At 42.1% G+C, this 14,169-nt stretch overlaps 1 protein-coding gene across 4 annotated transcripts in view; it reads left to right on the plus strand.

Moving 5' to 3' along the window:
* The window catches only part of ERBB4 (erb-b2 receptor tyrosine kinase 4), a 577,667-nt gene that overhangs the window by 371,672 nt on the left and 191,826 nt on the right, over positions 1-14,169 (plus strand). For all 4 annotated transcript variants that reach the window (XM_048309078.1, XM_048309080.1, XM_048309077.1 and 1 more), the window contains exon 4: positions 11,104-11,238. In XM_048309078.1, coding sequence (XP_048165035.1) covers positions 11,104-11,238 — 135 coding nt within the window. The remainder of the gene's footprint in view (positions 1-11,103; positions 11,239-14,169) is intronic.

Here is a 14,169-nt window from a genome sequence, read left to right on the forward strand (position 1 = left end):
TCAGGTGAGAACCTGACTTAGCTGAGCCCTGAGGCTGGGAGACGAGTTGCTTTGGTTCCCCCTCAGTGAGTCTGCTCACACCCCGTGGGCTGTTTAACTGTTTGCACTCTCTTGTGTAGGGATATTTGGGAAGGCCTTTGGCAAAAAAATTACCAAGAATTGTTCTTATTGCTAAGGATAGCAGTTAGTACAGCAGATTTGGTGGGTCAGGGCACTTGATCTTCCCTCCTGTTGTCTACATTATTAAAAATGATCTCACTGAAACAAACACCATCAATCAGTGCCAGCTGCAGTTTAGCAGGAGTGTAGACAAGGACAAACCACACATTTGCTGCCTGCAGAAAGAAAGTGTTTGGGCTGGTTTAACTGCAGTAAAACACTGGAAGCAAACTGACCCTTTTGCCAGGAAGAATATATATTCTGCTATCAAATATGACCAGGAAGGCAACCCACACTCCTGGATACAGAGCAGGAATGGGTCAGAAAATGCCACTACTGAGAGCTGAGTATGTCCTGTTAGCAGAGACATAGATCTCACTGCAGTTTTACTTCCATGTCACAACAGGCCACAGCATCTCTCCTGATCTACTGCAGCATCACTGAGAGCAGTTTGGGTTCACTGCAATTCCTCTGCTGGGGGAAGAAAGGAGTGTCTTAGGAGAATGTTTGTAGCCATCAAAATATTGATGGAAGGAAAGAAAGAAGAGGGTTTTCATTGTTGCTTTTAAAAAGACAGAACGGAGGGTGAGATGTTGCTAAAATTAGGATTGGTGGAAGATGAGAAGGGCTCCTATTTAAGAGCAGGCAGAAGAACTAGGGAACACTTGAGGAGAGTGATGGTGGTCTTAAAACAGTGAATGAACTCAACCTGAACTATCTCTTCTGCTTAGGACTTTGTCACCCATTGCTTTAGCTCCCTGTATCCAAAGGGCTTATTTTGGCATTAATTCACATGTGCTTATTTGCCTCACCTGAGTATCTGGTTCAAGGTTAATAGTTTAAAGAAAATTGGCTAGAATTCTGGATTTCTTTTACATAGCAGCCACATTTTAGTGGCTTCACTATTACATTAGGACAGATGCACAGAAAATGGCCATAATAAGGTAAAAAAGGTGTGGTCAAATATGACTATCCCAGAGAGCATGTGAGTTTGGGGGATGGAGAACTGTTACCAGGACCGGTTACCTGTGTTACCACAGGGTCTGTGGCTCAGCAGCATGGACAGGCTCCCTGATGTCCCATCAGATCTGAAACCTGTTTGAAATGTGCATTCAAAAGCAAGAAGCAGGACTGACAGTGACCTCTTAGCAATTATAGCAGTTAAAGGGGAAAAAATAGGAGTTGGGCTAGTAGAGGCTCAGACCTTCTCAAACGCATGAACTTAAAAAGAAGGCGTTACTGATTACTGTAATTAACATGCATGTTCCTCAGTTTACAGGCCTTCTTTTGGTTATCTGGCTGTTCCCAGACTCAGCACTGGGAGGACAGGTGCAATCCAAGGTCTTACAAATTGTAGGAGCCAAGGAAGAGTCCCTCCACAGTCGTCTGTGCAGGAGGAGGATTTTCATGTCATTTGCCCAGTTTCAGCACAGGAGAGCCAGGGAATGCAGTGGCACTTCCTACCTCTGACAAATTTCAATTAAAATTCCTCTTTGAAGAGTTGGCACTGTATCTCAGGAGAGGTTAACAGCGTGGCATAGAAATGTGAGAGCATACTTGAACAGATCCCATCCAGAAATTTTAAGCTCAGCAGACACAGACTCCCCTTTCGAGCCCAGAGAAAAGATTAGTTGGGTTATGCAATTGCTGGAGCTGGCATAAAACCAGCTGCATGCCAATTACCAGCCTGAATGCAAATACTTGTACTAAAACTCAGGATGCAGCTGGACGTGGGTTTGGGCACCCTTCCAGGATTATTCCAAGCCACATTATGACAGTTTTGAAAGAGAAGGGCTCTATGGAGCCAGTAATTTTTTACAGCCTTTCAGAAAATGGAGTAAAGTACCACTACATCCAGATCTTGAATATTTTTTTCAGAGAGAAGGAATTTCTGCATGTTGATGCCAATCAGGATGTACTTGAGGCACTTGCACTGATGACAGAAGGCCATCAGTCTGTTTGCCAAGTTTAAGGCCTGAGTGCCAGATGTGCTTGGGATAGAAAGCAGCCTGCTTGGTTTGTCAGGGGCTGTATGAAAAGAGTTGGAAAGTACACCACCAGATAATGCCAGAGCTGAAGCTCCTGGGGGGACTGCAGGGAAGTCCTGCTGCATTCAGATGCCCCTGGCCCTGCTGAGGTTTCTGTTCCTACTGCCGCTTGACTTCCCTGTGGAAGGCAGGCCTGGATGCAGCAGAAATGCCAGACAAACTGCCATGCAGAATTTAGTCTCATAGAAAGAGCTAATGCCAGGAGAACAGGGACATGGCAGTCTCACAGTTACGTATCTCAGCTGATGGAAGGGATAAACTGAGAGCTGCCACCAGCATACATGAAACATTACACAATCATTTGATCAAATTATTATATAGCATATGTCCTGACAAGGAGAGGCTTTTAAAATGCTTGGGTCTGTCTTGGCAACAGAAAAATGAATCAGTCAAAGAATGCAGCCTCATCCTGGCTGAAGAAATGAGATGAATATCCTGTGAGGAGAAAATTTTGTGAAAACAAAGAAGGGGAAGAAATAAAAGCAAGTTCTCTCAGTGCCATTTCTCAAATTTGGCCCACAGAGATGATGTGAAATGTAAGATAGTCTTCAGAAGAGAGGTGGTTTCTTTATGAGTTCTCTTTGGCTCAATGGACCTCGTAGCTATTACGTGAACCCGAACATGAGTTGCCACTTTTTCTGTCCTAGAGTAGGACTCTCTCTCCACTGCTTCCCCATATTTCTTCAGATTCCCTTGAATGTTATCTGCCTGCCCTTGACATCAGGGAAGGCAGGAGGTGGGGTGAGCCCATGTTGGAGCAGAGGGACAGTAAAGTTTAGGTTCCTGTGTCTTACACCAGAGCTCTGAGTGGCAGAACAGCGGGTCAGAGGTGAAGGAGGATGGCTGAAGGATGCCTCTGCAGTCTTACTCCCTGGAAACCTTGACTGGTGGCTCACTGAAGAGTTTGTGGAGGAATCTGCAGCCGGTGGAAATGACGTGGAGGCACTAGGAAGCTCTGCTGGTAGTAACTCATGTTGTTGTAGGGCCGGCAAGTAAACACACTGCCCCTCAGGAGCAGAAGCCCCTCACCTGGAGAAACATTTCAATCACAGCAAAAGCCCTGGAGAAGTTATGAGGAAAAATGAATGTGAAACAATGGTGGTGAGTCAAGAAGGGCGGCTTGGTTGTGTGTCAGCTGATCAGTGTGACACTATAGGGCATAGGTAGCATTTCAAGAGGGCACACAAACTGACACCAAGGTCTGCTCAGCCTTCACTGAACAAATTTGGAGGGTGCCTGATGCAGAAAACAAGGGTCATGTTGTGAAAGACACAGGCAAGGCAAGCGCTGATACAGCTGCTTTGGGTCATTACACCAGATTATGTCTGATAGGATGCTCATTGTTAAAGATAACCAGACAGCAGAAAAAAATTCCGGTACTGGGGTATCCGTCAGAGCCTCCAGGCTTCCTGGAGCCTGCTGGGACACCAAGGAGACTTTGCCCTGTTGGTGCACCCGCTGAACAACACATCACCACCCCTTCTGCTCCTTTTGTGAACAGGGCAGAGGAAAGATGATTTGGTTTGAATTCAGAAGGTTTTAATCATGCTTGAATACTCAGATGTCCACAGCTGAAATCCATACTCGGAGGTGTGTTTTCTTGAACAACTGGAAGGTAAGCACTGCCCAGGAGTGGTGTGTCATCAAAGGACTCTGAAGAGGCACACACCAGTAGCCTGCAGAACCAGATCACCTCATCATGAGTGTGCTCCTGTAACTGGGACACAGGTACCCCCATCAGGGAGGTCTGGGACACCTGAGGATCAAGTCATGGTTGCTGTGAATGAAATGAGTGCTCATTCCTGGCTGTTGGCATATTGCTGCTCTTACTGAGCTCAAGAATGTCTTCTGGGGTGAGCCAGTGATGTGTCACTCTCTCCCTAGACAGTAATTTGAAACTCATCACTGATTCACTGCAGTGACTTAAATGAATACAATTTTCTTTTTGCTACCAAAAATCAGAAGATTGAAGGGCAGCAGTTTTTTCATTCATCTTAGTCCAGATGTCCCCTTTGCACGAAATGGGGGACAGTGACAGTGACATAGGTTCTGTATTTCAAATACTGGAGCATTTCTTTATACATGCACGTGACGTGCTTTTTAAATATCTTCCAGGTGGGCATTTTGTATCATCAAATGCTTACCAGTAGATAAAAGTTTAAAATTAAGTATACTTTCATAAAAATTGAGAGAATGGATTGCTAATGGAGTGTTGTGAGTACTATGGTAGTAGATGATTAATAATTGTAGAAGGACAAAATAATTTGGTTTGAAAAGAGTATCTGGAGGTCATCTGGTCCAATCTTCTGCTAAGATCAAGGTAACTTCAGACAAGGATCAGTTTGTGCATTGCTTATTAGAATCTCTAGAGATGGAGATAGCACCAATTCTCTTTCTGGGAACAATATTTTTCTGAACTCTAATCAGAGTTTCCCATGTTGCAGCTGGTGCCTGTTGCCTCTCGTCCTTCGGCACTTCTGAGAAGAGTCTGTGTTCCTCTATAGTCTTCCTTTAGGTAGAGACAGGCTGCAATTAGAGGTCCCCCCTCTCCAGTCATCATTTCTTTAGGCTTGTTCTGCCTCTTACCTTGACTTGGAGAAACACACAGGAAGCCCCTTGGATTGTTCCAGTTGTAAGGTTTATATCTGTTAATGTACCTGTCAACCCCATGAATTATATTGAGTAAACAGTAACTCAAGGCACTTGGCTTCTAACACCAGGTTCAGAATTTGACTGGACAAAGGGAGGCAATTAGCATCTCGTCCTGAAAATTAATATCCCTCTAACAGAGCCAATATATTACAGGAAAGCTCCTCACCTGCAAAGTCAACAGGGTCAAACAGCTTTTCAAAAGCTTATGATGGGCAAAGAATGAGGTGGGTAAAGCTGTAAACTGGTAGTGCTGTTGCTGCAGTTACCATCTGCAAAGGAAATGGCAGAGCTGGGGCTGGTCAGACAGTGTTTTGTCTGCCTGGTTATTTAACATCAAGGACATGTAATGCTGATGGCAGGGGTGTGGTTAACAAAAGTAACCTTGATTTGAATCTCCCTCATCAAAGCAGCGTAATTATTACAGAGCAGAAAGCCTACACCAGAGTGGAGGGGAAGGGAATGATTTAAATGTAAACCTGGGCCTGGGTACTTCAGAGAATCAAGATCCAGGTAGGCAGAAGCTGCTGTGGTCACTGGAAGGTGGTTTAAATGGAGAAACCACTCAGATCAGTGAATCTAGCAGGATAGAGACAGAGACCGTTTCCTTTAGCACAAGCCAAGTGTATTGAGTAAAAAAGCCAATTACCCTTCAGAGCAGGACTGTTTCTGAGGAGCAGAAGCACATCTTAAACTGAGTTCACACCCAACTGTTTTCTTCCATTTGGATGGGTGGAGGGGTTTTGTGTTACTCATTGGGTTCAGCTGTTGCTACTCTCTTCTGTAGTATTTTGGATCACTTTGTCCATGCACAGAACCCTCTGGGGCCATGTGTCTGCATCTTGTGCCCAGTGGCCTCAGGGTGCAGGGTGAAATGGTGTCCAGTAGCCTGATGCAGACTTGCACACACATACAGGCACTTCCCAAAGAAAAAGGTGATCATGGAACAAACCCTGTAACTCTAGGGTGTTCATCCCAAAGGGCTGGATATTTTGCAGCATTTTTTCCTTTTACAGCGTTAATCTGGTAAATGATTTGGTGTCTTACTTTAATATGGCCATGAGAAGGAAGAATTCAAGGCATGCACAGACAGAGGAATAATCCAAGTACAAATGTGTACTCTGGCTGAACCTGTTCATGAAACAGATATTCCCTTTGGGGAGATGGCTAAAAAAGAGTGGCCCAGAGCCTGTTGTCCTCTAATGAAGTAGCTGAATGGTTGCAAGAACCCTGTGAGCCTCTCTTCACACATCTCTGTGGTGATAAGAGTACCCCATCCAACTCAGTGAAAGGTAATCAAACGATACATTTTTACTTAAGCAGCAAAAGAAGGGGCTAGAATTAGAAGATTTATGCTCAGGTTCTACAACTCAATGTTTGTAGTTATTGAGCAGTTGGAAGTACAAACCCACAGGCTGCACATAACACTGATTGCTTTTGATAGAAAAAAAGAATATCTTGCTGTTACCATCAAGCCTTGAAACTGACTTCCAGCTAATGACCCAAATAAACTGTACTTGAAATTGTGTAATTGAGATCGAAGGCTGTCTGGGGCTTCTAGTTGGGACACAGATTCCACATCCATGAGCTTTTGAGTGTGGTCATTGAGCCGAAATGGAGAAGGTTAAAACTCTCATTTTCATTACCAAACTCCCCCCATCTCGCAATACAAATGTGACATTTCAATTTTGCACAGTCCAACTCTTCTTAAATCATCTGTATAAAAACTTCAGATCTTGATTGATGATGGATGAGCTATTGTCTCCTAAAGCACCCAGTTCTCATTACCCTTTAAGACAGAGCTTATTAATGATGGACCTGAAGTGCTTTCCCAGTGGGTCATCAGCAGTGAACTGTGCTGAGGGATCAAAAGACTTGGTTTGGCATGAAATTTCCAGGCCAAAGCTGTTTTCAGATAATTTATTCAGCATCTTGGGTTAAATAGGAGAAGAGATCCCCGTCACTGGGGTGCTTATGGTGAAGATGCAGCACTGTCAACCTGCAAAGGTGCTTCAGCTCTAGTGAAGCTGACCTTGGAAATTCAGGTGTCGTCAACATGTGTTATATAATACATACATGCAGGATATACCTGTATGTGGTGTGGTGTAAAAGACAGCTGCTTCCTTCACAGCCAGTCAGCTGGAAAGGTGTGAGATATATTCTGGTTTGCTTTTGAAGTGGTTAGAGTGGACATGCCCCACAGTTTTTCCTAATTAACTCCCTCCCCTTTCCCTGCCCACTTCAGAGCTAGTTCTTTTCCCTCTCACCATGCCATCTTCGAGTTCATCGTGCCAGCTGGTTTTGTATCACCAGAGAAGAGCTTTTAATTTGCAACCTTGAATAGCAATAGCCGTTTTCTAACCAATTCTGTAACAATTTTGGAAACAGATTCTAGAGCTAAATAGACGTTTACAACCCCCACTGCATATGAACATACATGAGTAACTTTCACTCCAGGATACATTACAGAATGAGAACATGTTTTGCCAATTTAACCCACATTAGAAATTGAATAGCAGACCATGAGGGATTACACTGTACACAAAAAAATGTCAGCTCAATAAAATGCTCTTTTAACAGATGGAAGAAAAGTAGTTTCCCTTTCTGGTCTAAGCAGACACTGCCCTTGCAGAGCCAGGGTCCCTTTGCCTTATTTGCAAGATCGTATCCTTCAGGTGGCTGATAATGTGTTTTCAGTGACCCCAGTCAGACTCTGAGTACCTTTTTGGACTTGGCAGACTAAGTATGAACCGTGTGTGATGTACATGTCTGTGTTCCTGGCCCTTTAGTGTGAGGTGCTTGTGTTTCTTGGTTGCCAGAGACCTGTATGTTTCCATTTCTCCTGTTAGTATTGTATGATAGGTTACCACAGTCTGTGGGAATGATTCACTAGGCTAATGAAAGCAAGAAAATAGCAGCTATAACAACAGATAACACATTTCTGATTTAGCTTCCTGAGTAAATAACCATTTAAGAGAATTTTAATAATATGCAGATGTAAGTTCCCCACAATAATTTGACAGTAATAAGCAAAATAATCACAGAAGTCAGTGGCAAGGACACATGCTGATTTATTTTCATATAACTTTGGTTGCAGAATTATACTGCTTTTAGACCAGTAGAGTAGTTACAATAAGGAAGATGATAAGATTTGTCATTCTCTTCAGAATCAAGTGACAAAAGCCCTTGGTGCTACTCCTTTGCTCAGGGCACGGGCTGCAGCCCTGGTGCCAAAATGTGAGATCGTGGTACTCTAAAGTGGGACACCTCCCAGAGAGATGTCCAAAGCTGTCTGGCACCTCTAGGAACTCTTATCCCAGAGAAAGCAAGGGGGTCTTGGGCTTCAAAATCCCCTTTTGTACCTTGATGTCCCTGAGCAGGGTGGAAGCCCAAGGATAGCACTTGCTGCTAGCGGAGTCATACTTGGATTAACAGTTTTCCAATGTCACAAAAAATTGTTTTAGAAGCCAAAAATACTCACCCTCAAATGGTATTTAAAATATGTTTGAGCAGGTTTTGGGATTCTTTGTCTGGAACTGGCTTCTTTGTTCACAAATTCGCTCAGGGACTTGGCATTCTCTCTTCTGCTCCAGCATTGGAAAGAGTTTAGCAAAGAGGCACCTCAGGTGTTGCACACATGAGAAGAAACCTCCTTTTGCCTGGCTTCCATTGCTAGCTCACCTGCACAGGCAGAGATCCTGCCTTTCTCTTCCTGTTCATTGTTTAACTTTATCTCTCACTTTCAGGGCTGTAAATTAAAATGAGATGATGACTTTATGATGATGAGTTCATTTTACAGCAGCTCTATTGTATATTGATTACAGTTGTGCTTCATTTGCTTAACATGTAACAGGGTTTATTAGCTCTTCCCAGGCATTGTTCTTGCTAAGAGAGGGCAAAGAAGTGCAAAATGCATTTTGAGTTTAAGTCAGTGAAGCCAATGCATCTGTGCTGATTTACACATGTTGAGGACTTGGTGTAAAGAAAAGTAGATAGCAGGTTGGATTGGGAAGGTGGAGTGGAAATGAGTCTGGGTCCCAGAGAGCAGGGAGAGTCAAATGCAAGTGCTCTAAAGATTATACTAAACTCTGAACTCTGTTTTACTTAATATCGACAAGAGCCCACCTTTGATATTACTCAGGTTTATTTGCACCTCAGCACGTCAGTAACCTGGAAACTTTAATTCTATCACCAGTGAAAAATGGTGCAGTGCAGGGCAAATGAAGGTACTGTATCCCATTTTTGGGAAAAAGCAGCAGAAACAGCACTTGCTATTCAGTGATAAGGCAAGTCAGAGCATTTTTGTGGTTACTTTTAGTAAATCACTGTGGGAGGTGTTGGCTTCCCTGAAGTATAGCTTTCTGGTTACCTTTATGCTGAAAAAAAGTTCTTCTCCACAAACTGAAACTATTAAAATTACTTTTAGTTTGAGGTCCTGCTATACAAGAATGCATCGAAGTTCCTAGCAGGAAAGAAACTTGGATAGGTATTGTCATGAGAGGATGCTCTGAAACCCAGAAATTATGCCAGTTCAGTGTGCCAACTGATAGAGGAACTATGTAGAATTGTGTGTGTGTTTAAGAAGGTATAAATGCAGATTTTACAGGTTTTTTAATTGTTTTTATGTTATCTTTAATCAAAATCTGGGCCATAATGGATTAGGTAATCCGGTGTAGCTGGGACAACACAGAGAAATGATCACTAATCATGATTTCGGGTGTTCTTCTTTGAAGTCCCCCTTTCTCCCCAGAGCAAAATTGTTAACAGATGATGTATGGTTTTTTTCTGTGATCATAAGACTATCATACAGACAGATCATTGCTATATGTCTAATCTGGACTCTTTTTCTGTGTAAGATTATTATCACTGTTTTCATTTATAAGCCCCTTTTCAATGAAAAGCCAAGCTTTTAAACCAGAGGTTTCTAAGAAACACTAATACTGATTAATATGGCAGAAAGATGTATTTACAGATGATCCTTTACTTAATACATTCCTTGATTGGGGGCTGCCTCATTTACATGCTGTGGCCTGTAAACCCTGAAATTTAGAAAAGAAATAAAATGCAGTAATTGTTCCTTGGTGTGTGTAAATGTTTGCATTGCCACTACAGCTTTTAAAGGTTTTCCTGGCGTATGAGGACTATCAGACCACCTTAATCATTGCTGCTACCACAGTCAGGAATTACTCTCCATGTCTCTGTGAGAAATGTGGCACTCTTGGCTCTATAGCAGCACTTAATGCCATTCCGAGGTGCCATTAGTAAGTGACCTTCAACATTCCTCTGCTGAGGCTTGAATCTCTGACACTGAAGGTTTTAGACTCGTAGATGCTGTTAACTTTCATGAAAGTCACATGCATTTTCTCCTGCTTTGGAAATAAAAGAGACAGGTTAAGTAGAGGAATTGTGAATTTGAACAAGAGTTTAGAGGGTGAAAAAAAAAATTTTTGCTCCAGAGGAAACCCTGGTGCTACAACCAACAACTGTAAGATCATTTTCTTGTTGAGACTTGACGAATCAAGTCTTTAGAGACAGGGCAACAAAGTGTTTCTTTTTTCAACAAACTGCTATAAATACAAAAATAAAAAGAAAACCCAAAAAAACACACAAAAGCCCCACAACCTAAGAACCACAAAACTTTCACCTGTTTAAAAACCATCTCCCTTTAACACAAAGCTTCCAGCAAGGCCTGTCAATAGGAGTTTTGGATCATAGTGTTTGAGATTTGGACCATTGCTATGGAGTAGTTGGGTGTTTTGGATGATGGTATTACAGCAGCACAGGCTGCAATTAACATCTTCTCCAGACCTCATGCTGATGGGCCCCTTCTCGTGTCTTGTGGGCTCAGCACAGCATGGTTCTTTATTATAGGTTTTAAGCATTTCTGCAAATTAATTAAATGCAGTATAGTGTGATTGATTGATTGTGTTCTTAAAGTCAGCTAAGTGTTGAAGGTTGTTTTACCCACAAAATACAGAATTGTTCCATACATGATCCCACTGGAACAAAAGGTAAACAACTGTGTGTCAGTCTTCGTCAGGTTCCTTCTGCATGTGAATAAAGGGTTCCTGTTTACAAATACTGTGAGCTGCTTGTCCTCCAGTTTTCAGATTATTAAATCAGATTACAGTGAGAAATTTTTTTTTGCATTTAAATTTCATGCCCTCTCTCCAATACACATTTAGCAATAGATTTAATCAGCTGTCTGAAGTCTTACAAGTATTTATTCTCTTGTTCTTCTGCACAGAGATACTGAATGGAGGGGTGTATGTTGGCCAGAACAAATTTCTCTGCTTTGCAGACACCATTCACTGGCAAGACATCGTGCGTAACCCCTGGGCCTCCAACTTCACTCTAGTTCCGACGAATGGCAGCTCAGGATGTAAGTACTGCTTTTATTCTCAGCCTTGTCATCCCCTCAGCATGAAACAGGATAAATATGGCCACAGGTTTTCCCTGATCCTCTGTTACGGAGAATTATATTGGTAAATTTTCCTTTCATTGTTCCCTGCATTTTTCTAAGTTTGTCTACTGCTTGGAGGACCACTTAGTCTGTTCTCAAAAACAGTGTCTGTAGAGGGTATTTGTGAACATCATAGATTCTCTGAATTTTCTCTCATCTGCTTTCTCTCTTCTGCATTTTCTTTTTCTTCTTTATTGCTAAAGCCACTGTGGTGCTGCAGAAGCCCAGACGTTCTTGTTTGCTTTGCATTTGTTCCTGCTGCTCAGGCTGGTCCTTGAGTCACAACGGTCTGTCTCTGTCATCATAATTAGCTGCTGGAGTAATTATGGTACAAGCTTACGGATATTCTGACTTTAGACAAGAAGGGAACCTCAAAGAAATAGTTATCCTGTTGTGTTGTGTGTATATCCCTCAAGAGAGAGAGAGAATTTGCAGAGGATGGGGTGTTCTTCACAATATAACCAATAATTCTCTGGTTTTTTGCTACATTCTCTTTATTTTAATGGTTTCTGTTCCAAACGTGAAATATCTGTGTACCTAGAGTTTCTCTATTTCCCTTCCCTAGAATTGTTCACCTTCAGTGAATCACTCTTATGATTCTTGCAGCAATAACGAATTGTAGTGAATGGTGGTGACAGGGATACAGAGTGTTTAAGCAAAATATTCTATAATGGACTAAAGTGCATTCAGAATGAATGCTGTGCGATTAAACAGTACCCTTAGGATGTACCAACACTGAAATTCCAAGACGGGCTGGGAAGAAGTTTGTATCAGGTGTCAAAGGTGGCACCACAGCAGATATGTTGTTCTGAGCATTCTGGATATAAGGACATTCTGTATTGCTTTCTATATCTGAAGGTGTCCCTTGAGGATGTGTAAATGACTGATGGCCTCTCTAGCTTTCACTACAGCCAAGAAACAATTCATTTCTTCTGTTGTGTGCTGGGAACTCAGGGGAAAAAAAAAACTTGAGACTCTGGGTAGGGACCATTTGATGAGTCCCAATAATTTCTAAGCAGCAACTTGTTTTTAACTAGGTGCTTTTTTTTTGTGGTGTAATAGATTTTATAGAAGGCTGACTTGCTCATCTGCTCCCCTTAATACCAGAGCACAGGTACCTGAGATAAGGCTTTCTCCAGGAGCCTGCCAAGCTGCACTGCTCCTCGACGTCCCAGCTCCTGAGCTGAGCCTCATCACTTCTGCCTTCTGGCTGGAAACCTGACATAGTTGTAATGTAGCCAACTCTCTTATTTGCATTTTAAAAACCCTCATCACTGCTGATCATCAGTTCTAGGCAGAACTGATGAAACCTTTGAAGGTGAGGGAATGCCTGTACACTTTTATGAGTCATTACTTCAAGAAAAAGACTTGGTTCTTACTCTGTTTTGTTCTGTTACTGGGTTTTCTTTTAACCTTTCCCAGTTCTTCAAGACAAATGCTTCTGCTCTTTTAAAAAAGCAGCCAGCATCAATACTATCTTTTTGAGCTAACAGAAGCTTTACTTGTGACTCCAGAGGAACTGTAACAAGATCCATTCTGAGTACTTTTAGAATCACACCCTGAAAGCAAAGAAGGCAAATATTAGCTCCCACACACAGCTAGATGAAAGAACGCCTGTAGCAAAGTCCAGTTTTCTTCAAATGTTTTTTGATTCCTTTTGATTTGTTTTGAAACATAGGGAAGGAATAATTTGTGCTTTGCCATTTGTGCTTGATAAATAAGATAAACAGCATTATTTCAATGATGATTGAGAGCTATGTACCAAGGCAGCTTCATTAAGATAGCCACCCAAATTTTACTCTATTTTTCTTTACTTGGGATGAAGCAGTGCGCAACTGGACTTTATTTAATTTAATAATTAATAAATTGATTTAATTTAATAATTCTCCTCTGAGAAACTCAATCCCATCTCAATACAATTCATGAGTCCTGTGAAATTTGATTAAATTAGCTAATCCAAACCATTTCTGTCTTCATAGCTTACATAGGTGAAAATATAAACCCCATTATACAAAAAGCCAACAAATACTTATAAAGGTCCTAAGACTTTGGATAACAAAGAACTCAGGTACAGAAATCACCATTTAAAATAGCTGGTAATTAAATACCTGTCTGTGTGTGGGTGCATGCATGTACTATGCACACACATAGGACTCGGAGAAATGAGCATTGCATTTTAACCCTGGAAATTGGTGTAAAATGTCATTAAATAAGGTATATGCTTCTCAATTTTGGCTCACATGTCACTTTTCACAACCTGCTAGGGAGCCTGAGTGCTTGCTGTGCCCAACCTTGCTTTTCTCCACTGCTGCAAATGATGCTCAGTGCACTACAAAGTTCTTTTCTGCACAAACTGTGACTCATGCTTTTCTGGATCCAGCACATGCATGTATTTACTGTTTAAGTCTCAGGTGTCTCCTATCCAATGGAAATCTTGGCTAAATCCACTGCAACTACAGAAGTACATGTTGCTTGGCATTACTGAGAATATCCCAATGTCAGAATATTTTAAAAAGAGCTGTTTTACTGTTTATCTAGAAACCTTTGTAGGAGGGAGTGTGAAGCAACCAAATCTGCTGTGTGAAGCTAAGCAAAGTCCATCCTAGCAGTAATTTAGGGAAGTCTGTGGAAGTGTGTGATCCTGTAAGACCTGGCTAGCAGCATCACATGCCATGTTTAGCCATAGCTGGCAGGACTGGAGGGTAGTTTATGCCCCAGGAGTTGTGAGGGCTGTTCCACTGAGAGCACCTCAGTAGTGGTCCCTGGCAGAGAATATTTCCAGGGACAGAGGCTGTGAACTGCCATGAGTGTCAGAATCTGATACATCATCATTCCAGCAGGAACGGCCTC

Source organism: Corvus hawaiiensis, chromosome 7, assembly GCF_020740725.1.
Source record: "Corvus hawaiiensis isolate bCorHaw1 chromosome 7, bCorHaw1.pri.cur, whole genome shotgun sequence".
Taxonomy (NCBI): domain Eukaryota; kingdom Metazoa; phylum Chordata; class Aves; order Passeriformes; family Corvidae; genus Corvus; species Corvus hawaiiensis.